Source organism: Syngnathus scovelli, chromosome 12, assembly GCF_024217435.2.
Source record: "Syngnathus scovelli strain Florida chromosome 12, RoL_Ssco_1.2, whole genome shotgun sequence".
NCBI classification, from domain to species: domain Eukaryota; kingdom Metazoa; phylum Chordata; class Actinopteri; order Syngnathiformes; family Syngnathidae; genus Syngnathus; species Syngnathus scovelli.
The window spans coordinates 5,992,235-6,018,979 of NC_090858.1; the positions used below are offsets into that span (position 1 = coordinate 5,992,235).

The following is a 26,745-nucleotide window of genomic DNA, read 5'->3' on the forward strand; positions in this document are numbered from 1 at the left end:
TTAAATAATATGATATTCCTTTATTTGTCCCACATGGGGAAATTTGTTTCAACATGAATCTTTAGTTTTTATAAGATTAGAGGAGACTAGTTTTTTTCCCCCCACATATTTTTGAGATGTCCTATGTACTTTGTGAGTGATCACTGAATGCACCTACCGTTGTGCGTTTGTTAATTTTATTTTTCTTGAGCACAAGTTTTACCAAGCAACAAAAGTGTACCAACACATGTTGTTGAATTCATAGTGTTGGTGGAATTTTCCTTGCTCTGTGAGTTACTTTTTAAAGCAAGAGTCCAACTGTTAGACTATAATTGCTATAATTAAAATGTACTGCAAAAACTTTGTAAAATGTGTCACTGAGATTATGTTATCTAAGTGAGTGACGTGACGTGACGTAAAAGATGAAGGTTTGAGAACTGGGCATCCTTCCATCAGTGAGGTTCCAAATAATTAAATCAGAGCAAACTTGTACTTTTGCACACAATGACAGTGCAGAAAAGGTTTACATGTCATGACAGAAAAAAATAATTGTCCATGATACAATGTTGAAAACAAAACAAAATTACATGCATGAAATCTCATTTGCAACAAACTCAGAAAATTAAAACGCAGTTTCCATCTTTGACTTCTTGGGCTGATGCATTGTTTTACTACTGACAATTGACATTTGCAAATCCGACTTTGGCGTTTTGTTTTGAGTTTGCATTTGACATACTCTGTAATACAGAATCTGTATATTTGTTTACAATTGTCCTATTGTGTTTAAATTTGGCAACCCTACAAACACCTTGAGATACAGCTTTCAACATCTTTCAGTTCATTAGCGCCAACACAATTGCCATGGCGGTGTTTGGAAAAAAACAAGTTAATAACTACTGTAATTAGATTAGATAACGCCAAAATGAAATGCATTGTTTGCTTGATTGTGTGTGACAGGTAGGGGAGGCTGACAGGCTTCGGAAAGTCAAAAGTTATGGAACTAAAACCAGATGAAGCGGGCTTGACGGGAACTTGGTGGCCCAACTGGTCCAGCGTGCGTTTTTCCACTACGATGTTGATAATGTGATGGTGTAGCAGTGAGCGAGTCTCAGAGTCAAACATTCTTTACAGTTGCATCCATCATCATTAACATGAACACGTGCGTTTGTATGGAGTACTCAAAGTGGGAAAACAGAAGAAAGTGAAGACTGAATATGACAATACTGCAGGAGAGTCATTGGAGGAACCAGTTTTAGCATCCTTCTTGTTGACATTCATGAAGAAAGGAGAGAAAAAAATCCCAAACCTGTTTTATGGATTATGTAAAAAGTAGGCCAGTGGGACAACATAAAATAAACTCCCGCCCATAAATTACGGTTAGATAATCCAATGAGTAATTATTCGTGTGGGAACCCGATTATAGCTAACAAGTCAGCACATTCTGAGATCTTCAAGGCCCCTTAGAAAAGCATCATTCTCCATTCGTCATTGTCAAAGGTGTGTTAAGGAATCGTGAACATTTATGCAATAGGAATGACGGCGATTTAGGCTGTCTAGTTTCGTAACAATTCCAGAAACATCGCTTTCATCACAACATGACGCACTTTACAATGTGTAGGATTTGAAGTTATCTTTATTGTCATGGAAATTCTATATTTTGAACAATGTGGTGGAAGATTTCTGTGCATCGTGGCTTAATTGTGCTGTAACTACAAATTGAAAGAAAGTGTCAGTATACTAGAAGATCTTTATTTATTTTGTTTGGCAATAATCAGAGGTACTTTGAACAATGCCAGGTAAGTGCGACTCATAGTAGAAAAACGAGCTCCTTGAGTAGTAGCACCTTGGGCTCAATCCAAACTGCAGCAACGTTTTTACTTTCTGGATTTTCCATCTTTGGTAGAAAGCGACAAAAGATGTCAAACGACATTGCTTATTAAAAATGGATCCTGCTGCAAAAAACGTCCAAACAACCCACGGAAAATATCATAATCAGCAGTTGATCTTAAAGACATACAAGGAAGTATAAAACATAATGAGCAAGGCTACAGATGATAAAGCAGTTGTGCACAATCACAAGTGCTTGTCCTTAACTACCCCCCCCCACAAAAAAAAAAAGCCTGAGCTGAAAGACTAAAACAACAAGATATTTACATTTCTATCAGTCAAACATCTGTTTGGCTCTGAGAATAACATGTGATCACTGGTGTGACATAGTCATTACTGAGGAAAGTCACAACTTTGCGTGCTTCCTCCAACTTCCTCATTGGAAATTTTAGTACTTTGTCAATTCATTAGCCCTTCAGCAAGTAGTGAATTAAAGCGAAAATGACAACAAATGCTGCTCCACAGAAAAAAAGAATGGACAAAAATACAAATGCACCTGCGCAATATGTGACATTCCTTTACAAAGCAATTCAAAAGGCCACAGTAAAATGAAAAATCCCAACAATCAAACCTTCAATGCAATAACGATACAGTTGCACTTTCTATTGCAACAAGGAATGAATCATGGCAAGGGGGGGGGGGGGGGGGGGGGGGGTGTTTCAAAGCACATTCATGCATCCAACCATCCACTATTGCGCTTATCTTGTTATGGATCACAGGGAGGCAGAGCCTTATCTTGTTGCAAGACACAAACAAAAACAGACAACTACTCACACTCATATTCTCACTGTCACTGAGTGGAAACGGAACCCACATGGCCTGTACCAAAGTAAGGCAACCACTAACCCACTTATATATCCTCTGTGAGCTTTTTTTAGTTGTCAGCACAATCTTTGAATTGAATTCTTTTATTGTCACTGTTAACGCAGTGCTAACTGTGAAAATCAGTTTGGCAGCTCCTCGTGGCAGGTCATGCACATGTATATAAAATATAAAATACAGATAAAATGCAATCTTAGGTCAGTTTTCGCAAGGGATGAGCAGGGGTGGGGTGATGATTTTAACAGCCTGATGAAAAAAAATCTGTTGCTCAATCTTGAAGTTCTCGATTTTAAAAAGCGGTCTCAAGGGGAATCGTGTACCAGGGAATCAAGTTCTTTAGCGGGCAGAAGGTGTTTACTGCGACCGACAACAGTTCCGCTCTGCTGTATTGCACAAGAGTACAAAAATGTTACAAGAAAAGTTACAAAAAAAAGTTACAAAACTGCAAACAGCTGAGGAGCGCCGGGCCGCTGCGTCTGTGCGCACCGCCATCTTGCTCTGCCAATCCTAAGTGTTGCTTTGGTTTACGTGAAAGAAAGATGACAGCAAGAAAAAAACGGTACTGGAACTGCAATATTTCCAGTCAAAAACGACCTAAAACATAACATAATTACTCATTACCTGTTGAAAATCATTGAGTCTTATACCATGTAAAGATTTGCATTACTGTATGGCATGAAATCATTGCTCACTAATGAACCACGGTACTAATGCTTGTGTTCACCCGCTGATGTAATCCACAATACATTCCACGTACAATATAAATGCCCAGTTGGCATCACAGGAATATTATCAGTTTCAGTTTGTCAATATTCAATGCAACATGAGATGCTTTTTTTTTTTTTTTATTTTTTTTTTTAGTTAATGTCATTCCTTGCAGTCACTGCTTTGAGGAATGACTTGCCTTGGGTCTGATATACTCATCCAAAGTCGAAAAGTGACTCTCGGAAGTCATGTGGTTGGTAGAATAAGGGTCTTTAACGTTTGGGTGGACCAGGTGAGGTTTCCTTCCACCGTCTTGCCTTAAAACATTCACATTGGTGCAGTTGCTCATAGAACGAGGGAGAAGGTTGGTGTACGTGTTTGCGTGGGCTTCTCTAGGAAACGGCATCATGGGCTCTTGCTTGACCGAGATGTGAGACTCTTGCTTCATTTGGAACCCAGTCTGAGGTTCTCTTCCTACTTGGCCCTTCATAAATTCATTCCTTTCCAACCCTTCCAAGAGTGGGAAAGCTCTCAGCCCCTGAGCAGTCTTTTCTGAAGGAGCAACAGCGTTCTCCAATGTTTCCTGAAACGCATTCAGGGCACCCAAATTGTTCCACACATTTTGGAAGCCCGGGGTCTGGCTCCCAAGGTGGTTCTGGACCCGATTATTGAAGGAAGGACTCGCCCCCTGGTGCTGCGAATGGAAGAGCGCGTGGGACTCAGGCTGGCGCATCGCAGGAACTTGAAGACCTGGGTCCAAGCACTGCAAGTCGCTCATGGAGAGCTCAGGGAGGACATTGCTTTCAGCGGGGAACCCAGAAGTATGGTTTTGATGCTGCGGCTGAGCGCTCTTGGGCTGGGGCAGATTGCTCATGACATTAGAAGGATTGATGGAGGATGTCTCCATCTGAAGTACTTGATTGGAGTTTGTCCAGGTATGGCTGACATTTGCATGGTAAGGTTGGTTGAACACAGGTTGCTGCTGCTGCTGCTGCTGCATCAGAGATGGAGGTTGCCTGGGTAACATGTTGTGGTCTGCAAAACAGAAAAGTGACTTCTAATACACAGCACTAGAAACATGCGGATTGTATGTTCGTTTTTCCATAAAAAACACATCAAAAAAAAAATCTAAGGCTCTTTGGTCGGGCAAAGCAAAATTTGTTACAGCCAACCTTAACAAGAAAACATATCTGTAGTGAGCAGCACAAATGTAATCAGCATCGAGATAAACATTTTTGAAAACATACACAACAGTATGCTATTGTTAGGTACACTTGTATTTTTTGGCAGTGGTAAATTCTTGGCAGCCAGTGCAGACCTTGCAACTGTCAGATTACAGATTGTTTACCGTCACAGTTTTATGGAATTATTGTCCTTCTGTTACAACGTTGATATCAATGTGCGGACCAGCCCTGGCCTTGGTCCCGCAGGTGTTAGGGAGTCAAGTTTACTTAACATTCTGTCTGTTATCTTGGATTAAATACTAAACGACATGTTGTTTGGCATTCTTTGGTCTCATCTTATGCACAAGAAAATTAAATACATATTTGGAACGGGTGATTGCAGTATTTTGATCAGGCAACTCAGTTACCTGATATAATTGTTGGAATTTGGAAGTGAAAAAAATTGCGCATAACTATTTGGAACAAACAAAACTAATTATAATGGAGAACGGTAACGGCAGTGCAGTGTCAGCAAGTCATTTTGGTTAACCTTGGAACTAGTCTGTTTTGTAAGATGATTGCCATTTTGCCTCAGGTGACATTTCTGTGGCAACTAACAACATACTGTAACTCTAGTAGTCACTCAGGCACTTGTTTTTTATTTTACTGGCTGCCCAAATGTTAAGGAGATCATGGCGACAGAAGGCCACCAAATATTAAAAACTCTTAATTTGTCTCAGGACATCTTAAATCCCTGAGCCTCTTGTAAGGCTGTTTTTCCTGAAATACTGTACCTTGCATATGATTGCCGGTATTTTGTGGCACTGCCCTTTGCGTATTCATAGGCAGGCCAGAAAAGGGCACAGCTAGAAAAATGCAGAAACATCTCTGTCACATTTATGTACTTATGATGTATGTACTCACTTTGGATGTCAATATAAGATCATGTGTCGTCAGTGGCAAATCTTACCTGAAAATCCCCACATCTTCATTAAGTTCTCTCTGCTACGTTTCTTTTTATTATTGCCATAAGGGTCTAAACAAAAGAAGCAGAAAATATGTATTGTAATAAATGTTGTGCGGCTTCTTCGACAAATGGCGGCCATCATTGGGTGCATACTGCTAACCTTTGTCATCAGGAAGATATCGGAAGGCCAGAGGCTCGCTGACTTCCACATCAGACGGTCGACGTAGCTGCATGTGTACCGTCACTGATTCGGTGATCGAGGTGTTGTAAAAAGGCGGCGTCCGAAAGACAATGGCCACTTGACGATGAACGTCGGCTTGAGAGAATGAGCCTTTGGCTTCCCAACCGTCAGAGGAGAAAAATCGCACTTCTATGTCATCTAAAGAAAAGAGGGAAACAGAAAATGAAATGCAAAAAGTGGCCCTTGAAATAATTACTTAACAAGAAATAAAAAAACTAAATCACAAACACAGAAAGAAACATGACAATAGACATTTCACACCAATGTACCTTTTTGCACTTTATCACAAAGCAGGAAGATCTCATCTCCTCCCTTGACAGAGCCACTGTTGCTGTTGATCCGGCAGATCTTCAACTCCGCCGTGTTTGGGGCCCCTGTTGTTTTAAACACGTGGAAGAGAATCGCAGGTAAACACAATGGAGTGAGACGAAAACAATAAAAAAAAACAGAAAAGTTGCGTCACATGTCTGTTGTCAGACGAGGAAGTACTCCATGGTAACACTCTTGTTTGAGGGTTAGTGTGTGTACAGTATACAACTTCCTCTTTCTCAGTGTGTGCGTGCGTGTGTGATAAATACTGAATTAGTTCACGAGTGACTGAAGCACTCATAACAGTTCTGAGGAATAATTATTGCTGTTGCAAATGCAGCTGAACAAACAGTGCAGTGTATTATCAGAGGCATTCCTGTGCTCCAAATAAGTGGGATGTTATTTTTCTTTCTTTTTACAATTGCCCAAAGGGCATTTGTAACATTTTGCAAAAACATACTGAACAGTCAAACAGAACACTGAAACATGGATGGAAATATTAGATGATTAAGGCACAAATGAATGAATTAAGGCGCAAAGAGACTCACTTGAGCATCATTGTTTGTCAATGAGTTAAACATTTTAATATTTAATGATGCACTAGCCTAACTGTTATTAATGATAATAATAATAAATCTAAATAAAAAAAGTATAAATAGAATATATATTATATGTAATATTCTGTATGATTATAAATACAAATAATAATTCTAAAACACTGACTGTCGAGGTACTACAGTATTTTGTGAGCTATTTTGAGCCGGCAATTTAATCAAATTTAAATGTAATCTAATTAAACAAAAATGACTCACTGTTGTCATAGATGGGGTTGCTGACTACAGTGTTGAGGGCTCGAGTGTAGTGGCTGTTTTCATCTTGCAGGAAAACCTGTATGCACAAGCGGACCACGTTCAAGTCGTACTCTTCCGTCTGCAGCAGCTGCTCTTGAGGGACTGTGGTCACACGCATGCACAATTACAAAGATGCTTGTTACTATCATTTGAAAAACAACACAGGTCTGGCAAATAGCGAGCTCATTTATACGTGGATTAAATAAAATCATAAAAGTGGAATGTTTGGCCAAGACTGAGATATGCCCAAACAATAGCTTTCACCTCCCCACCTACAATTTTTCGCCACAGTGATGCTGAGCAACGTCACAGCAGAGTGGAAAGAAGGGTGTGCGTGAGCGTGTGCCTGTGTGCATGTGTGTGTATAACCGAGAGCTGAGACTCCCAAAGCGAGTGCCCAGAATGGCTGGTGACGTGTGTGAAAGTAATGTAGTGAGTCTTTGACTGGGGTGGCTCTTATGTACGTATGAGATGGAAAGATGGCTTAAGTGGCATAATAGCTTGTTGGGTGTTTCACTCCCTCCTCAAACGATACCAAACTGGCATCATCTGTGAACAGACAAGACACTGCTATTTCGGGCTCACTATTGAATATTTTTAGAATCCATTATAGTAGTTCATGATGTGACTCTTTACGGTAACAAAGTAAAAAATGTGGCTCTTCGTCTCTGACTGGTTGGCCACTCCCTGCTCTAAATGATTACTCGATAATTAAAATCCAATAATTTGATAATTGATTAGCTGTCGATTAATTGTGACCTATACTGCTATTAGACACTTTCTCGTGTCTGTCAGAACCGTGTGTCCGGATGAAAAGAGAGAGGAAGTAATGCCCTCTGATGGAGGAAGAAGTCAAGTTTCAGAGCAGAAGTTAGCTGATGAGAGAGAGGGATACACATTACACAAACTGTGGCAATACAGTACTGCATTAAGTGAAATCGACTGGTGCCACTTCTGTATTCATCTGCATGCAACTGAAACTCTTGGCTAGCATTCGTGGCTGATAGTTGGAAGGGGTGACAGCCCATTTATCAAAACAGACAACAAAATAAGCTTTATAACAACTGCCATGCCCTTGCACTGTTTACATCCATCTCAACCTGTCAGGTGAGGCCTACGGGCAAATTAGAGTCCTGAAGTTCACAAACTCGTTTACTCCCTGTGTACTATTTTCCTAGTGAGGCTCAAAACATTGACAAAAAAAAAAAAAAAAAACGAGAGACCCGATGAATCCTCACCAGGATTTTAGGTCAGAGTTTGTCAGCGAAGCAAATAGGAAAGCAGGAGTGTTGCGAATTAAAGCTTGTCTTGAAGCCATCTCCCCACAATTTTACAACTGCATGAAGAAAATGACCCAACCCTGCTTTTAACGTCAACGCTGATAAGCACCCTCAGTGAACGACTCCCTCCCCGTTTAATGAATTCTGCATTCCAAGGCCTCACGTTCTCTATGTGCTCAATTGAGTAACTGTGCCTAAGAATAGGGAAGTAGCCTAACGCTTGTTTGCACGACAGCACCGCTGTCTGCCTGCACAGATGGAAGAAACTGCGTTTCACTAGATACCTCAAATCAGACTTTTGGCGCGACGTGAGGAAAAATAGGTCAAGTTTTTTTGAAATGTTGAAATTGTTGTTGACAATGATAATTGTGTAACAACATAATTACATAATATTAGAACAATCACAAAAGAAAAAAGATACTCGTCAAATAAAATGTGATTGGTCATTTGCTAATTGCCATTTGAATAGTTGCATGACTGCTGAGACACGAGCATACACCTCTTTGAGCCCAATATACAGAAAAGCAAATGACATCACATACTAAGCATCCAGTCATGTGCCTTGCGTATTTGAGAACTAGTGATTGTGCTGCATCAAGCATGGTTAGATTCCTCATTTTGCTTCTTTACTTTGTATTTTGGCTTAGCAACAACATGGAAAAACAAAAAGAAGATTGCAGTTTGTAGTTTTCCATTCAGTTTCTATAGCGTGTGTACAAAATTCAACAGATGGACCTTTTATTTTTACAACAAGAAAAAGAATAAGAACATTCATCTCAACATTTCTAAGCATTCATGCTGAATTTCTGAGGATGGTCATTGAAAACTTGGTAATGTAGTTTGATTGCCCTTAGGTGTAAATGTCTCGCTCAAAGCCAGCTGGGACAGGCCTTGGCACACCCGCGGCCCAAATTAGGGTAAGTGGTTTTGAAAATAAATATATGGATGGAAACTTTAACATGGTCCCTCACGGAATAAACAGGAAGAGACCATCACTGCACAAGCGGGAGCAAAACCACACAACCAGACCCCCCCCTCTTATTTTTAAATCAATTTCATTCACTTACATGACAATGTTACTGAAGATTTCATCAAATAGCAATGAAAATACTGAGATGTCAAAAGACTCACCATTGAAGGGGTTCATCCCTCTGCTAATCCTTTGTAAAATGGCATCTTTGACCTCCCGCTTCTTCACGCACCGGATACCCAGATTCTGGAAACTGAAGGAATCAAAAAATATGACATGAACACCAAAACTAGATATACACAGAGATTGGAAAATATTTACTGTTGAAAAGTTGAAATTCTGAAAATTTGGACAATTTTGAATAAAAATAACATACTACTACTAGTACTACTATTAATAAAAATAATAATAATAAAACTATGACAACTACTACTGTTTTTTTAATAAAGGTAATGAAATGATTAATGGATGATCAAAAACCACAATCAGTGAATTTAATAATGGATTAGTTGTCAATTATTCGCTTAATTGCTGCACTTCTACTGTACAGTGATGCAAAGAGTGAAAAGAAATAAATATAACATTTTTGATGGACTCTTCCTGGGTACTGAAACTGAGTCTTTGTGTAATCCTGCTCACGGCATCTGTCCCTTTATTTATAGTTTTACCGTGTGTCAAAATACCATAATAAATGATCACTTAACCAACAAAGCAGATTGTGGTGGGGTAACACACACATTTGCAAATGTTTACTACTGCGAGGCTCATGAGAGGTATGCAAATCTGAAACACCAAAGTATCATGAGTGATTCCCAAAAGCTCGAATTCACACAACCTTCGTTTTCCCTTTCTACCATCACACATACAGGCTGTATTAGTGATGTTACTCGGGGAATTCCCATGATGCTATGCTTTATTTTTTTGGTGTTTGTCAGCATGCATGTTTGTATATTTGTCATGCTTAACATATTACAACAAAATGGACTTATGGTGATAATGACTCAGATGGCATATTTGCAGAGGTCACATAGAACTCACGCGATTACTTTGCGATCTGGCCCAAACTCGGCCTCATAGTAGCCATCTTTGCAGTCCTTGCCCACCAGATCATGAGGATGTGGCCTGTATGGCTCATTCTTCGTCACCAAATAAACACACACTTTACCCTTGCCATTGTAATTCAAAATCTGTGGAGGAGGAAGAGAGAATGGTTGGAAATGTTAATCAGAAGCATGTGCAAATAAAGTCAGTCAGTGAGCTATAGAATAAAAAAGTTCATGAACACAGTTGGTCACCTGCAGACTGGGGTACGTCCTGTTGTTGTCCGTGCTTCTCTCACCGGGGATGCTGCCAGCCGAGCGACCTTCGCACTTGTAACGGAAGCGCATTCCTCTCATCCTTGGTTGCTCAAAGATGCGGATCGCCGGCTCGCCCACTAGAGAGGGAAGATGCTCCAAACAATCAGTGACCGCAAGTGCAGAGAATGCATGTAATCATTAGTGTTAAGGCACTTTTTTGTCCTGCTACTCCGTCCACATAATTCAACCGATTCACTCCATTCCACTTTTGACGTATTCCAAATACTCACGAGATGAGCGTGTAAAATTTTCTCATTCTGAAAATTTTCCGTTTTCGCAAAATAGAATTTTTTTTCCCCCATTCACTCTTTATGGCACATTCAACATTTCACATTTACGTCGTTCCAGTTTGAAATTCACATCATTCAGCGCATTCGGGAAGATTTTCGACATTCCCTAATTCAAAAATTTCACGTTTTCACGTTTAAAATTTCCACAAAATTTTGTTTTTCACCTCTAATTTCTACATTTTTCAACCAATTCAACCCACTCCAACTTTAAACTGTTCATCTTTTGCCTCCCTATTCCACAACTTCCCACTTACCAAAAGTTAAAAATTTTCAATTTTGAAATTCACACCAAATTCTCCAAAATTTCATTTTCCCCTTCCAATTTCTACATTTTTCAACTAATTCAACCCGTTCTAACATCATTCTTCAGCAGTCCCCAAGTATTTATTCAGCTTCTTCGCCTTCACACGCAATCTCTCCAGAAATTGCATTTTCTAGTTTATTATGTGCTGGCGACACTAGTAACAACTTGTTGGTGATGAGTATGCAGATGACCGTTTTTTGGTTGGTGTGCGACACTAGTAACAACTTGTTGGTGACAAGTGTACAGATGACCGTTTTTTGGTTGGTGTGTGACTTTTTTTAAAAGACAAACTGTGGAATTGCAGTTTCCTCTTTTCAACTCTTTGGGGTCTGCTTCTACTTCATTATTTGCGACGTTTTCAGCATCCGCCCTGTTGTTTACAGTCATGCTTCTCTACTCTAACAGTGCCATAGATGAGTATTTGCTATCATGCAAAAATGCAACATAGCTTTTCTGCAAGTATAATAACTTTCATTCATGTTAGCATGCCGTCTAAAATCATTCTCATCACAACCCCCCCCTCCCCCCCATAATTCATAGTGGGAGCACACTGCATGGACTGTTTATTGAATTCAACTCATGCGACGGCGTTGAGCATCACAAAACAGTCTCCTCATTAGCATCTACTGCTATATTTGGGATTAGCACTGCTTCTTAAACTAATATCGCGTGACTTTTCCCCACTGGGCCTGTGTGAGAGGAACGGGAAGTGAACCAGGAAGTTTCATGTGATGTGGACAAAAGTTCGATGTGACAGGTGCCCCAACCATACCCAGATACACACACTCTCTCTCTCTCTCTCTCACTCACTCCCTACACACAGACACACATGTACATCAAGGATGTCAGTATAAAACAAGCCCTGTCACATTTCTGTCCTAACTGCAGGGTGTACTGTACTGCCAAATGGAAAAATGTGACGCTCAGAGATTCAAGTGACAATGTCAGTTCCAGGATAGATAGTTTGAGTCCCACCAGCTAAAAACAGCAACGGTTAACCAAGACAAGTCACTTGATTCTTTCCCTCAAAAGACAAACGGGGAAGTGAAAGTACACTGCTCTGCATTTTGTGATGCAGTTTGTCATTTTTTTGTGGTTCTTCAACTCTTGAATTGTACTTACTCAGATGTTGGTCGTCCTCAAGCATGGAGTGCAAAAGAGCTGGAAGAATAGAATCACAAAGGCAGAAAAATGTGGTAAACTATATTGATGGGTCTGCTGAATTTGACAAATGCATTTGTAAAATAAACTACTGTTGCAATGACTTAACGGTGAAATAAAAGGTCATAGCTTCATAAAACTGAAAAAACAAACAAAACAAAAAATAATTTGTCACTTGAGAGAGATAAACTGTTAAGTAAGCCCTGCAGTGTTGCCATTCTGGAGCCAGGCAACTGTGATGCAAATACAACATAAAGACTATGTCATTCATTAAATCTCACAGTTCAAATACTGTTTTTGTCCAATAAATAAAAACAGGATTGCTACTCACCATCCATGATGCACATGCGAACAGTGTTGATTTGTCACACGCTTCTGACTTGCTCAGAGTGAGTGACAGAAGACTAGAATAGTGGAGTTGGTGAAGGAAGTGCCCGAGCGGAAATCCCCAACTAGAAAGGGCCAATCAGGAGCTTGTGAGTCACTCCAGAGATCTTACACACGATGAAGAAATCCCACTATCACCACAGAATAAAAAAATATTGTGTTGATTGTTTTATTATTACCACAGGTTGAAATGGACGAGTAGTAACAGCAAGATGCATTTAAATTTTGTTTTGGCAGTATATGTGTTTGTGCAAGTGTTGGAGAAAACAAACCTTCGACACCATTCTAAGGAAGCTAGTCCTTTCTGGCATTTACACATTAAGCCTACTGAACGTATCTGTAGAGTGAGAGATGTGAATTGTTTAGGGAAATTCCTAATGTAAGACGCAATTTTACACATTAATGAAGGGCCACTGTCAAGCCAAGCAAAACCACTTTCAAACCATGAAAAAAAAAAAAAAAAGAAATGTGGCCAGTGTAAAAAAAAAAAAAAAAAAAAATTTGGAAACAAGACCTAAAATCATAACTAAATCTCAAACTGTAAGTATTGCATATTAGCAAATCGGTGTCAGAACAAACTACTCTTGTACAATGACGCCACCTGGTGAAAGGAACAAAGCAATCTTATAATAATGTAAATATGCAATAAGTATGGTCACAGCTGTCCATATCCACAATTTCCACAAGAACCTTCACAAGTTTCTTTGGGTCTTAAATAGAAATAAGACAAAGGCTTTGTATCGTTTTGGGGGTTTAATGGTTGTACAGATTCATTTGAATGACGTCATAACACATACAAAAATACCCTTTCAATACATTTTAGAAACAAACATCTAAATGAATTTTTTTTTTTTTGTTAAATGTTTCTGAACAGGAAAAACAGTTGTCTGAATCGGAGTGGCGCAGTTTTTTTGTTCAAAAATACCTAGCTAATATGAATTCTATTAAAAAAAAAAATCAAATGGTACAAATATGCAAATATAAATTAATGAATAAGAAAACCCCCAATAATGAAGCATGTGATATTTTGTTGGAAAACAAACAAACAAAAAAAACCTGTACATCTTAGGGTATGGGAATCTGATGCTGGAACAAGAGCCTGTGACAAAACAATACCTGCTCTGTTGGTTATAAATGCCGCGGCACGAATAGTTCACGTCACATTTTGTGCTGTAATCAACCCAACATCAGATTGTGATGGCAGGGGAGGTGGGGGACAAAACCAAAAAAAAGTCTCCTGATGCCTTTTAAGAACCTCCACAGGAGGCGCAGAGGGTTATTACCCAAAACAAAGGAAATTTTGTCTCTCTCCAAATCAACCATATATGCTTCCATGCATGCACGCACACATGCGTGCACACACTCAACCACACACATGCATACACGCAAACTAGCACAACAAATTGCAAAGCTTTGAACCAGTTTTCACCAAGCACCACAAACCTTTGCTTCACTGGCAGGGAAGTCAAAAGGTAGCTCCAGATTGGGGCGCTATGAAGCGTTTGTGTGTGTGTGTGTGTGTGTGTAGCCCTCCCAAAGCCCAAAAGGCCGGCTGGGATGGTGACTGAGTGCAGCACATGTTTAGGAGCAACAGTCGCTTTGTTCTGTTTAGCGCAACATCAACCCTCAGGTTGACGCAAACCAGGGTGGGGTGGTGGTGGTGGTGGGGGACCCAACAAAAATAAACTCTTGTTTTTGTTCAGTTTGTGGCAAATGACAAACAGGTAACTCCCAGAGCTAAACAATTTCATCACTGCAGAAAGCCTGATCTTCCCAACTGTCATGTGTAACAACTTAGCAAGTACTTTGAAAAGCGCTGCTGGGCCCGTTTTTGGAAAACAAAAATTGCACACTTAAAAGACTGATACAAACCTGGAATCCTTTTCAGTGGTCCAAAGAACTATGGTTGGGATTTCTGTCAAATCCAAGCAAAACTCCAATAAATCACTGGTGCTTCATCTAAACTATAGTGTTTCAAAAGAAATCAATCATTAGCGGCGGAAACACATTTTGAACAAGCTACAAAGAAAATTTTTTTTTTTTTTTTTTTTTAACTTTTTCTTTTTTAGATAAAACTGTGATAGAAGCATCGAAAGACTTAACAGCAAGCGTAGCTTTTTTTCTTTCCTTAAGACAAAGACGTTATGTACATGAACATTTACTGTACATATTTCTGTTTGGGATGAAGGAAATGAACATTCCATACATCAGCTGTGTGGTGAAGTTGGACAAAGGATTGGCGTATTTTCTCTCTTAAAACGTAACTTAAAAAAATGTAAGATAAGGAATATGGGAGATGTTCGGTTAAAAAAGGAAAAACACAAACTGCTGCTATCTGAGTTGAGTGTTGTGTAAAAAGCACTCCGGCTGCCGAGTGCTGACCTCTTATTTGACCAAATCACCGATTGACTGGTTTTTCAGTAACCGCTGGAGATCTGGAGGTGAGGTGCCCGTCCTTCAACGTGACAGCCATGTGAAGTCAACCTGTGTGTTGGACCTGACTGACTATAATGCCCCCACCTGTGCGCATACATGAATCCAGATGCAATTGCGAAGTTCACGCTATGTGGATTCTGGCCTTCTCCGTTTCTTTTAACCTCTTGGCCTGCTCCTCCAGGGAGGGCGAAAGGGCTCGCTTGGCGGCTGCTCCATTCAGAGGGTCTGCTCCTCGGCTCACTAACGTGGGGATGGAACTGCCAACGGAGTGGGTCGAGTGTTTGGACGAGACATGTTCTACACAGGAAAACATGCACAAAAAAGCAATCCTATTAATTCACGGGGTATCAGATTTGAATTTAAAACTCTCCTCTGCCTTGACGACCCTGCGTTAGCCGTAGTAAGGAAAAAATGTGTGTTCCTACAGCAGTAATGTCAACTTGATTATGAACCTGCACCAACTCAGGATTTACAATTACATTGAATATTAGGAAGAAACACATTTCTAGATTCATGTTGAAAAGGTTAAATCCACTGCCATCTTAAACCATGTGTCGCTTTTTTGTGTTGCTGGGCACACTAGTCCAATTCAGGTATCATGCGTCTTTACATTCTCAAGTGGCAATAAGATAGTGATCTATTAATACAATTGTTAGGCTTGTAAAGTCATTTGTTTTAATCTCCTAATGACAACATATACACACACAAGCATCAGCTTATTAAAACAATTTAATGGTTTAGAGGAATAAATACCAAAGACAACGGAGCTTAGTAAAGTGGCATAGTTGTCAACAATTATGCCAGTATCTCACTTGACCCATTTGGAAAATTAAATTCCCACCTGTGGTCAAAAAGTGCTTAAGTGTCAATGACCTACTATTGATTTTGACAGTAGCATTTATAAATATTCACATCTTCAGCGTTAAGCAGCGATGAAGGAGAGACACTCACTGGAACCGATAACAGGAATGAACATGCCCCTTTCTTGACTGGCAGGAGGCACCTCAGGCGTTACGGTGGCCTCAAATACTGGGGCCTTGGGAGGTGTGACGCTGCAAATCATCCAGACAGACCAGACATGAGTAGGGGTACCAAACATTATTTGAGCCAAAACTGGGCGGTCATCAAACTCACTTGTGGCGGTTAAGGGCAAGTTTGATGGAATTTTTTACAACACGACAGCTGTTGCTGGCTGGTAGCGGTGAGGATGCATCGGGCAACTCCATGCTGGGAAGTCTCTGCTGGAAGAATTGACAATTCACATTTATCTCATATGGCCTTGCTTTTTAGAGACCAAACTCCCCAGAAAACGGTTGTCACCTGTGTTCTTGGAGTATCGATGGTTGGAATGGGTTTAGCCTTTGATTCACAGAGAGGAGTCTAATTGTGAAGAGGCAATAACATAACTTTAAACCTACGAAGTGAAATCAATGAAAAAAAGGCAAACAAGAGGAAAGAGCTACCGTATTAGGTTTTTCTCGAGATGCGTCTGACGATGGTGGAAACGGCTCCTTGAATGTGGACTCTTCATTGGTGGCAACCTGCTAGTTAAAGTAGGCTCATAATACCAAGTGTCTTGAAGAAGCACACACGCTGAGGTAGTCTTACTTCTGTGTCTTTGTGCCTCTTGGCCACATCTTCCTGCACAGGCGAGTGTGGTCTCTTGGCTGCTCCGTTGACAGAGTCCTCCAGGCTGTCAGGCTCCTCTTTGGGGCTGCTTGCAGCATTGGGCATCTCATTCCCACTTAGTGTTGTGGAGACAGAACTACTGGCTGGAAGAAGAGGAGCAGGAGGAGCCTTTTCTTTGTCTGCTGGCTCTGAATAAGGAAGGCATACACGCAGGTTCATTTAGATAGATTTTTTGGCATCATTTATTTACCAGAAAACAAAATATACTTCTTTATAAATATTAAGACTCACTCGGATCAAGGGTAGCGGTGGACGTGGTCTGGTCTTTATCAGCCGGTGCCGAGCTGGCTTCAGAGGAAACCTCAAGAAGAAGCTTCTTGGGAGGGCTGACACTATAGAGCGATATGAAGCACACAGGTAACGACAAGTTATGTTGAATGCAAGAATAGAATAGAATAAAAAAAAAAAAGGATTAAAATAAATTCCAAAGATAAATTCAGCAGCTATTTTATTTTCCTACCCGTCATCTGTGTCAGATATAGGCTTGGAGGGTTTGCTGGTGGGGGAGTTGAAGGGAGTCCCCGAGTCTGTGTCTCTTGAACTGTCCAGGTGACTGCTGTCCAGAGAGATCCTCTTTGAGCTCCCTCCATTCGAGCTGCGATTCAATTCCGCTATGCTCTGGAGGAGGTGATAAAGTGAGCAACCAAGAGTGAAAAAGTGTCTAACAGTGTCTATAAAAACAAATATAATAACAATAATGGCTCACCCTCTTCTTCCTCTGCACTAATTCAGCAGGAAGATACTGATGAAGCTGCTTCTTCTTCACATGAGTTGCTTCAATCTTCATCCCATCTTTCAACATATTGATGTTGTTGGCTTGTCTATAGACTGGAGAGAACAGCAGCAGCATTTAGGAAGAGAAAAAGTGGTTAAAACCAGTCTGCGAGACATTTTCCAAGGCTTTGGAACTTAAACAAACCACAACCACAAATGGAAAAACAGCAGTTGAACCTTCCCAGCAACAAAAACTACTTCAACAAATCAACTTATCCAAGAGGTCACAATCACAACACTGGAGTATGTTGGTGACGTCTGGTTTCTGATTCACAATTACAGAAAATTACAGAAATGGATTTAAGGACAAGGGCAGAGGATCAATTGAAGAAAACAACGTTTGTGGGACTACCAACCTGTGTCTGTGAATGACTGGATATCGTATGTAAGATCAATGTTAACACTGTCAGCATTCTCCACCCTCTTGAAAATGATGCCAATGAACCACATGGACACAAAGTCATTCCTGCAAGACATTTAAAGGAAAACACATTTTATTAGACATATATCTTTCCCCTAGTGGTCCCCTTTACAAATGTGTTGTCAAGCTATGTTAAGTTATCGAGTTCTCGCTCGCTACATGGGCAAGGGGGAATAACAAACAAATACAAAACAACATGAACTTACTCATTGCGGTTCTCTTTGGATCCAGGGAAGGACTGTGGATTGACATGTGCCAAGTTAATGTAGTCATTTCTCTCCAGATTTCCCACCAAAACTCGAATCTTTGACTCAACCAGTCCGATCCTGCAGGTAAAGGCATAGTGTTTTGAATAATTCCATTCTGGATTGAGGTAACCTGAGGATGGAACTCACAGGAAGGTTTGTTCCTAGAAAAACTTTTATAGTATGGATTTTTCTGATTAAAAGTCTCACTTTTTTTTTTTTAAGTAGTTTGGTGGGTCCTGCAATTTATAGTCAGTAAGTTTAGATGATTTCAAGCTGAACATGAACATTTTAATGGAGTAATGATACACCTGTGGACATGCAAAAATGGCACTCACCATTCTAAATGATTTTCTTCTGTGGATGCACTGGCGGTCAGCACGATGTAATGTCTGTGGACCAAATCACAAAATGTAGAGCTTCTTCGAACTTACTGCATTTGAAATGCCAACTTGAAAATTAAAGGAATTTGTTATGAGCCCAGTTTCAATTTAGAGGGAATTATATAAAATTTCATTTCATAAGAATTTTTGACTAAATTACAAAACAAATCCTATACATGATGACATTCAGGACATCTGCTTTAACATTTCAATAAGGGCTCTTAGTCTAATTCAACACTTACTTGTATTTCTGGAAGAAATTGGGCGGCTCAAAGAGCTTTGACCATTCAGCTTTTCCCTGAAGGATCTCATCTGTGACGCTGAGACCTGGTCACATGAACAGCAAACCAAGATTGAATACAGAAGAAAAAAGGAAGAATATGTGAGCTTGTTATGAATTAATTGTCAGAGAAATTACCATAAATAAACTCCTCGCTCATAATGGTGCGCGTTGATGAGGAGACGTTGTATGTGGAGTTTTGCTGGGGGTAGGCCGGGGTGATGATTGGCATCAGGTGATATCGGTCAGATGGGTTCACCTAAAGAAAAACGAAAACAACATATGCTTTATGTTTGACTGGTGACAAAAACAAATTTGTCATAGCCCCAAATTTGAGCAAATAGGTACATTTCAGCCTCTTCAAATGTCTGACAATAATTTACAACAGCGAGCGAAACGATTATTATTAGAATGGCATCAACTGCAATATTCAAACAGTAGAACAAGAGTTCAAACTCACTGATGACAGTGAAAAGCGACTCCCCACTAGAGTGTAATCCAGCCCCCCCCATTTTGGTCCCAATTTTAAAGCTATAGTGTGTAACTTTTGGTGCCCCCCCGGCTGAAATTATGCATTACATCAGCAGAAAAGAGGCAATACACATTATGCCCCTTTCTATGTGAATTGTGAGTGAATTTCATGTATTTTACATCAGGCATCTTAGAAGACAGCTACGGGTCCTCAGGAAGTTGGACTTGTGGACTTTGCAGCAGCTATTGTTTGTTTTTTTACATCAAAGCATGTCTGTATTTGTTCCAATGACAGACAGAAATATCCAAAGTAATAAAATACAGACAGTGAGTTATTCCCTATCATTCTGCGTTTGTGCTCCGTGTAATTTGTCAGGCACCTCCTTGGGCAGTTGAGGACAGAGAAAGACGAGTTTGTTCATGACAATTTTTATTTTTGTTTACACGGCCATTATTGCATGACTACAAAATCAATAATGAGCATTTTACAAACAGCTCCACCTATTGCTAGGTAAATTGCACTATTTGTGCTACGTCATTTTTGGTGTGCCATTCACTGGGCCAGCATGAATATGTTGGTGGTCGACACGAAACAAAAGATAAAATGAGGTAGATACATCAAGATGTTAGATGACCTGATAGGGTTGAATTAATCTGCATTGGGTGCTCTTCTTGAATAGCAGCTTTGGGTGAAACTTACTTTTTTTTTTTAATAACTAAATAGTTACACCCTCCATCCAGGTTTAAACACTAAAACAGATAATACTTCATCCCAGTGTTAGATCCTAAAAAAAGTTGCAAAATCATCAGTATTATACTCACTCTAGGGTCCCATACAGGTAGATTCAGGTTGCTGTCCTCAGGTTGTTTCAAAAGCACAGGATTCGGCCATTCCCTGAAGCGAGAAAAACAAATCGAATATATTGTGAAGCACTGCTTCTGTCAAGTCATAAATGTAAAATCAGTACATTAACTGCATTCAGGAGCTGTGAGATGCTGCCATCACATGATAAAAAGATACATTTGCACATTTATGTTTCATACTTTGACACACAAAACAGAAGTGTAAATGTAATCTGAACGGAATTAGGCGGTCAGTAGACCTTCTCCAGGTAGCAGGCACAAACAAACACTGGTACATATGGTTCAGCAGTATCTCTTGGAACAACTCTGTTCGAGTGGGAACAAGAATAATCTCACCATTTAGAAAAAACTAAGAAGAACTTGTGGACGAGAGTGGCGGCAACAGCATTAGGGTAGAGTTGGCAAGTCCTCGCTACAAGCATTGCCCACGACACTCCACCGAGGAAGCCCAGCATGTTGGAATAGATCCCGCGCCCTGTTGTATAAATTGTAAATTCAAACTTCTGAAATAATGCAATGTTCGAGCAGTTAACAGTCAACTTATGATAACGTATTCAGATGCATGCAATGGAGTACATATGGCAAAGAAGCTGGCATACAAATAAAGATTCCACAATCAAAGCTTACGTTTCGCCCAAAGTTTGATGGCTCTCAAGGTCAGCCTGAAGTTTTCTTTGTTTGGCACTAAGTACAGTATTTCATCAGTCACGCGACAACCTGTAATCAGACAAGGTATTGGAAATCACCACGAGTAGAGGGCATCTGATCCTCATAAAAGCAATGATTTAATAGTTGGCACAGCAGACAGGTGACAGAGAGATTTAAAGGGCAGCAAGAAAATACAACAGTACCTTCACTTACTATATTTAATTTTAAAATCTAGACCATGTTTTTAAAAAAAGAAAACCAACACACTACAATATAGTAGTGTGGAAAAACGACACAATGATGACATAAAACATAATGTAAAGATTCTCCAAAAACATAGCCTGCTCATACACTGAGGTGCCACTGTCCATCGATAAAGGTTAAATGTCAAAAGGGGTATGCATGTCCATGTGGTTTACCATTAAGACTTCGAATGCAACGAATGTCTAGATTTCTTAGGATGGAATCCCCCCGAAGGTCAAGGTTGTCTGGAATGGATTGTAACGCCAGTCTGGCAAAAAGAAGGTCAATCTAATGGGAAAACAAGAAGAGTTCAAAATAAAAAAACAGCGACTTTCTCTTGCACGCACCACAAACACCATAACATGTCTGAGAAGGAGAGCAGCATTGTACAACTATGATTTTGTTCAGTAAATGGGAATCTATGACAACCGTTGTTACATCGGGTATTGATTTCATGCGTGTGTGTGTGTGTTGGGGGACACACAATACATTAGTATTAGTCCAACAATGTCAGCTTTAAAGTAAATGAGAGCGAGTTCGGCCTTGTTTTCTCAAATGCTGTTTTACTTTAGTCTTGAAGTAACTTACCTCTATTCCATCAAATTTAAATTTTATAACAGGAACAAAAGCATCCTCGACAGCCTTGAAAAACAAGCAAACAAGAAAGGCATGATCACAAAGTGATTTTAACAACTGAATCCCCGTGGTAAGCTTGGCATTTGGCACATGTCCCCTTTGTTCAGCAAAGGGGGGTTGCTCTTGTTGTTCTTCGTTTCAATATTAAAAATGCTTAGGGGTATTTTTTTTTCCTGTTATTGAAAAATTAGCAGCAGGCCCAAGTGGCATTTTTTTAGCTAAATAGCATCATTGTGAAAGTTACTGTCCCAACAGCAATAATAACTACCAATGCGCTTACTAAAAATTGTGTGCGTTTGTGTAGAATACTAGACTTCCAGGTTAGGGTAAAAAAAAACAACAACAAAAAAAAAACCCTCTTGAATTTGTTTTTTTGTCCTTTTTTTATTTATTTATGTTTTCCGACAAATTACAGCATGACTTACCCTCAGGTCCTTGATCTCTTCATGCTGTTTAAATTTTTCAAAGAAAGATTGAAAAAAGTCACTCCTTTCTACATGACGAGGAGCCACACACAGGGCATCAATATCAGCTCCTGCAATGAGCACCATCTGATCAGCGTCATTCGTTCCAAGTCATTTGTTATTGGTCATAAACTATAATGTGTAAAGACATTTTTAGAAATGCTCAAAAGTTGAACAAAGAGCTTAATGGCAAAGTTTAGTTTGAGGCAACATTGAAATACTTGAGCAAAATATGTCAAATTAGAGATGAGAGTCTGAGTCAAGCATTTGACATACCTTTCGTGTGCACCCCAAGACGATATGAACCAAATGTAAATATCTTGCCCCCAACGCTGCTTATGGCTGAGGGTGGAAGGTTCTGTTGAAAAGACAACAGGATTTCATTTCAATCTAATAACAAAATTGTTTTAAGGAACATCTTAAGCCCACCGCATTTAGAGTGACATTAGATTCAACTGGGCAATCTCAAACAAATCACAGTTGGCAATTGACCTTCACACACCAACAGATGATCTGATGCAACAAAAAGATGTGACTCTTAGCATTCGTATTGGGAAAACATTTTGAAGCATCACATGTTCTTTAATTGCACCACAAACTGATTGCCCTTGACCCCAAAGTCATATTTCTCCATCACAACACTAACAATTTGATATGTAGTATGGGAGACATACTTGTTGTAGATGGGTAGCAACTGACAAAATCTAGTTGCAGAACCACGCACAATGCACAAACTAATACATTATTTACGACAAGTCGCATCGGTCTGTGTACGGCGGTCTGTAGTCACCCGACTTACCTTTAATTCACTGATCTCTGCGATCCATTCTTTGACAAAGTTATTCAATTTTCCCAGAACAGCAAGTCTGAAAAGAGAGCAAGACAGCTAGTTATTATATTGGATACTTAAGATCTAATTAATTAAAAAGAGCAGCGCCACAAAAACAAAAGAAACTCAGCAACACACACACAATCATACAAAAAATATTCAACAGAGATGAAAATAAAACGCATACACTTACCTGTGATTTAATTCCTCTTCATCTTCAAACACTCCAAATGGCTTCATAGCATCGCAGAGCTTCTTGGTGTATTGGTGGTCTATGTCTCTTGGGGGTGCAAGGCTAATAGCCGATGTAATGCCATAGTGTTTCTGAGGCTGCTGCTGCCCTCCCGGCATGTTGCTGCAAAGCAACAGTAAACAGAATTTTAAAAAACAGCAGCACCAGCTCGTTCTTCTTATCATCGTTGGCTGTCATTCAAAGGCTCTGTATTATTTTCCAAAAGGGTACATACATGAAAAATGAAATGACAAAGTTGGAACACAAACATAGTGCAGCAACCTGATTATGTGCAGATAGGAGTTCGTTATTTCGTAGGGTTGCCATGCAACTACGTTGTAAAACTTTACATTTATATACACTTGCGTGTGAGACGAACCAATAATTTGAATATCATTGCCATGAAACAAGCAAAGCGTTATGAACTCGCAAGTTACTTTCGATATGTTATTTACGATTTACAACTTCGCCATGTTGCAGCATGCTTAACGGCGATCCTCTGCCAATAAGATATAGATCTCTACTATTTTTAACGAGCCATGCAAATATCAGGCATAGCAAGGACGTTGAATAATTCAATTTAATTTAACAATTGGGCATTTGCTTGAAAGGGAGCGAGCAAACGTTAGCAAAGAGCTCGCTAACAGGTTGGAAAAGCGAGCGGGCTAATTTAGCATGAGCTAAACGCTAGCTTCTTGTTATTGTGGAAATGATTTGTTAGCCCCATTTCAGACAGACTCTAAAAGTTGACATTTTGTCCGGGCAAATTTCCAAGTGAAACCGCTCCCCCGAGTGGCTTCATTTAAACAATAGTTAGACAAACCACAACGTAACGGCCTAGCCAACAATCGATGGCTACAGGCCTTGTTATGACAGTTAGCTATGCTAACGCTAGCTTTTAGCCTATTATTCTCGACTGTTAAACGGGAATAAAATGCCCACCGCAGAGAGGTAGTCTTCATAATTTGACTTACCTTGACATTTCTTTCATGACACTCAAACCAGATACGCTCTATTACCGCTACGAAGCTGTGAGAAACTAAGAAGGTCAACAAGAAGAAATAATTAGAGATGGTAAGCTCGAGTCAGTCCGCTCCACACAGCACCGAGCTTTTTGAAGCGGAAGTGTCGCAGAGCAGTGTTTCGAGCACGCCCCCTGTCACGTGACCAATGCGAGCGAGGCCTCGGCTACGTCACGCTGCGTCACTAGCTTTGCGGGAAATTCGAAAAATCGAAAAAAGTAGGCCCTAGTGAAGACCCAGGACTTGGCTCACCCCTTTGTCCCGAGTGGAAGAAAATGGACGGGCTGGTAGAAAAAGTTCTAGTGTTGGACGACCAAATAACAGACAGTGGAGAATGAGTTAAATTAACACAACTGTAAAACGGAAAGCGGATAAAGATATCAAATATCATGGAGGAAGAGGAATTAAGTGATTATCGACATAGTCCATCCATCCCATTAGCGTAATCCACATTAAATCCCAATGAAGCGAAATCTTCTGTTAATCAATGAAAGCAGATCTATGTTGCCAGCCGAACACAGGCTGTCTCGAGTAAATAAATCCTACTCAGGAGTAGACTGACCTGTTTCCTGTTTGTTACTGTTCTCATGACAGTCATGGCCTTTAGGACGCTCCACACACCGGGTCATGCTGGTAACTTGATCATGATCAAATTTATACCATTCTAGAAGAATGGGCCATTTAACCTAAAGCTCTTATCTCAGCCTACAGTTCTTGTTTGCGGGAAAGCTGATGCTACCTGTCGGCACACGCACACACACACACAAAAACACACACACAGAGACACAAAAAGGCATCAAGCCAAGGCAACAAAGCAGGTGCTCCAGCCTCCTGAGCTTATAAAAATGAGCAGGTCACCAGCAAATACACAGGACACGCATAGGTAATCCATGTTTGTTTCATACTTTGCATATATGCATGTCAATTTTATCCACGCGATCATGATGCAATGAAAAGATGTTTGCTTTTTTTCTTCATAGCATTCTCCCTTGCTGACTTTCACTTGAATTACTCAATTAGCATCTTTGTGACAGGTTAAGTATGAGTGGTAACTTTTACTGACCACCAATCAGTCAAGGGAGATCCCTGCCTGTCACCAAAAGTCAGCTGCATTATCATTAGGATAAATTGCAAAAAGTGGACATCATTGTCTAGCAGGTTGTGTTGTGATCATATTTGTGACATTTGTTACCACTGTGATCTTGTTTGCTGTGTAGGACTGTCGAGTCATGGCCCTTCAGATGCTGACCTTGTTTTTGGCTGCCTACGGTTGGTGGATGCATCCTACAGGTGTTCTCTTGTTTTGTGTTGTGTGGGCAGCTCATTTCCTGGTTCATAACCATGAGTGTGCTTAATTATGTTCAGCTTCTAATAAGCTGCCAGGATGTCACCTGACCTACCAAAATGTAAGCTTGGAGAAAGAAGGATGCCTCTCGTGTAGTCTCGTGGAGACAACCATTTGTTCTGGATACTGCTCCACAGAGGTAACGTTTCTTCTCTGACGTTTCCCTCGACAAGCAACTGCAACAATGTTGTATTTGTTGTCTTCCATGCAGTACCCTATCTTCTACGGCTTCCCTAGCGAAGAGCCTCAAGTGTGTATGTATGAGCGTGTGCACCACCAACAGTTTGAGCTGTCTGACTGCCTTCCAGGCGTGGACCCTGTGGTCAAGTACCCAGTGGCATTAAGCTGCAGTTGTGCAGCATGCTCCATCCTCACGTCCAACTGTAATGAGGAACCCATGGAACCTACCAAACCTGATCTCTGTGCTCAGATCCCCGCTAAGTAATTTGTGACCTTTGTATCACCTACCTTTGTGTTGTCTTCATGTTTGAGATTGTAGAATGGATAATAGTAAAGATAGCAGTTTCAACAGGAACCATGCAGGATCGTGTCTTTGCATGTTTAGACAGAATGAATAGCACATAAATTGTACATGGATACTTCATTTAGATTTTGTATTGTGCACTTGTGTTTGATCAGTTATGAAGGGAACTAAATAAAAGCAGTAATTCAAACTACTGTCTTGAATGACATTTCACTCTTTCATTGATATTTAAACCTGAGTTCAGTTGAAGAGCTTGATCACATTCGTTACAATATCACCCATCACATGCACACACAACAAAAACAGAGTACAACGCGGACAAATACGCCTTACATTGCTCCATCTTGTTCCGTATTTTGGTGGTTACGTCACTGACGAAGCTTCGTTACTCGCTCCTTTTTTTCATATACAAATTGTAGTAATTTTTTCGCGTATCCCAATGAGTGGAGAACTCGACTTCACTTTACGGTAGCACTGCGTGCGTCACGAAACTATATACGTCACGTTATATTGCTTAAACGTTTTAAAAACATGTAATGTCAAAACCATCTTGAACCCGAAAAAAAAAAAAATCTAGTAAACAAAGCTACGTCACAGCAAGGCGG

General features: G+C 40.1%; 3 protein-coding genes across 11 annotated transcripts; 1 reads left to right on the forward strand and 2 right to left on the reverse strand.

The window, feature by feature from the left end:
• Positions 1 to 1,708: 1,708 nt before the first annotated feature.
• rel (v-rel avian reticuloendotheliosis viral oncogene homolog) lies at positions 1,709 to 12,748 on the reverse strand. 2 transcript variants are annotated; one of them, XM_049735522.1, is made up of 11 exons: positions 12,619 to 12,748; positions 12,249 to 12,287; positions 10,470 to 10,609; positions 10,213 to 10,361; positions 9,336 to 9,427; positions 6,886 to 7,026; positions 6,034 to 6,138; positions 5,684 to 5,902; positions 5,527 to 5,592; positions 5,351 to 5,422; positions 1,709 to 4,428 (listed from the first exon to the last, which is right to left on the reverse strand). In XM_049735522.1, the coding sequence occupies exons 1-11, from the start codon at positions 12,632 to 12,634 to the stop codon at positions 3,569 to 3,571; spliced, it is 1,899 nt and encodes a 632-aa protein (XP_049591479.1). In that variant the 5' UTR covers positions 12,635 to 12,748; the 3' UTR covers positions 1,709 to 3,568. The 2 variants fall into 2 exon arrangements, with proteins under 2 accessions (XP_049591479.1, XP_049591480.1); XM_049735523.1 differs by lacking the exon at positions 5,351 to 5,422.
• Positions 12,749 to 13,408: 660 nt separating this feature from the next.
• papolg (poly(A) polymerase gamma) lies at positions 13,409 to 26,705 on the reverse strand. Of its 5 annotated transcripts, XM_049735516.2 has the most exons (25): positions 26,474 to 26,704; positions 24,264 to 25,050; positions 23,251 to 23,412; positions 23,028 to 23,094; positions 22,505 to 22,586; positions 22,190 to 22,299; positions 21,717 to 21,770; positions 21,305 to 21,416; positions 20,865 to 20,954; positions 20,574 to 20,712; positions 20,196 to 20,268; positions 19,041 to 19,161; positions 18,865 to 18,949; positions 18,578 to 18,631; positions 18,201 to 18,320; positions 17,930 to 18,039; positions 17,506 to 17,627; positions 17,260 to 17,417; positions 17,031 to 17,131; positions 16,719 to 16,927; positions 16,574 to 16,654; positions 16,431 to 16,490; positions 16,245 to 16,351; positions 16,062 to 16,162; positions 13,409 to 15,407 (listed from the first exon to the last, which is right to left on the reverse strand). In XM_049735516.2, exons 2-25 carry the CDS (start codon positions 24,278 to 24,280, stop codon positions 15,232 to 15,234), a joined length of 2,511 nt encoding a protein of 836 aa, XP_049591473.1. In that variant the 5' UTR covers positions 24,281 to 25,050; positions 26,474 to 26,704; the 3' UTR covers positions 13,409 to 15,231. The 5 variants fall into 5 exon arrangements, with proteins under 5 accessions (XP_049591473.1, XP_049591478.1, XP_049591477.1 ...); XM_049735521.2 differs by lacking the exon at positions 24,264 to 25,050 and having other exon boundaries at positions 26,474 to 26,705; XM_049735520.2 differs by lacking the exon at positions 26,474 to 26,704 and having other exon boundaries at positions 16,245 to 16,348; positions 16,574 to 16,651; positions 24,264 to 24,818.
• Positions 25,074 to 26,334, forward strand: LOC125978303 (gonadotropin subunit beta-2). 4 transcript variants are annotated; one of them, XM_049735525.1, is made up of 4 exons: positions 25,074 to 25,194; positions 25,529 to 25,601; positions 25,677 to 25,795; positions 25,868 to 26,334. In XM_049735525.1, exons 2-4 carry the CDS (start codon positions 25,541 to 25,543, stop codon positions 26,099 to 26,101), a joined length of 414 nt encoding a protein of 137 aa, XP_049591482.1. In that variant the 5' UTR covers positions 25,074 to 25,194; positions 25,529 to 25,540; the 3' UTR covers positions 26,102 to 26,334. The 4 variants fall into 4 exon arrangements, with proteins under 4 accessions (XP_049591482.1, XP_049591484.1, XP_049591481.1 ...); XM_049735527.1 differs by having other exon boundaries at positions 25,529 to 25,580; XM_049735524.2 differs by lacking the exon at positions 25,074 to 25,194 and having other exon boundaries at positions 25,393 to 25,601.
• Positions 26,706 to 26,745: the final 40 nt, after the last annotated feature.

Excerpts from the sequence above, each read along its gene's own strand:
- rel (XM_049735522.1), bottom strand. Across the intron at positions 10,610-12,248 it reads TGAGGACGACCAACATCTGA|TGGGCGAGCCGGCGATCCGC; the intron begins GTAAGTACAATT and ends TTCCCTCTCTAG. Across the intron at positions 10,362-10,469 it reads GGACGTACCCCAGTCTGCAG|ATTTTGAATTACAATGGCAA; the intron begins GTGACCAACTGT and ends CCTCCTCCACAG.
- papolg (XM_049735516.2), bottom strand. Across the intron at positions 23,095-23,250 it reads GAAGAGGAATTAAATCACAG|ACTTGCTGTTCTGGGAAAAT; the intron begins GTAAGTGTATGC and ends CTCTCTTTTCAG. Across the intron at positions 16,928-17,030 it reads CACCGCTACCCTTGATCCGA|AGCCAGCAGACAAAGAAAAG; the intron begins GTGAGTCTTAAT and ends TTCCTTATTCAG.
- LOC125978303 (XM_049735525.1), top strand. The coding sequence starts at position 25,541 with ATGGCCCTTCAGATGCTGACCTTGTTTTTGGCTGCCTACGGTTGGTGG. Across the intron at positions 25,602-25,676 it reads TTGGTGGATGCATCCTACAG|CTTCTAATAAGCTGCCAGGA; the intron begins GTGTTCTCTTGT and ends AATTATGTTCAG. Across the intron at positions 25,796-25,867 it reads CTGGATACTGCTCCACAGAG|TACCCTATCTTCTACGGCTT; the intron begins GTAACGTTTCTT and ends TCTTCCATGCAG.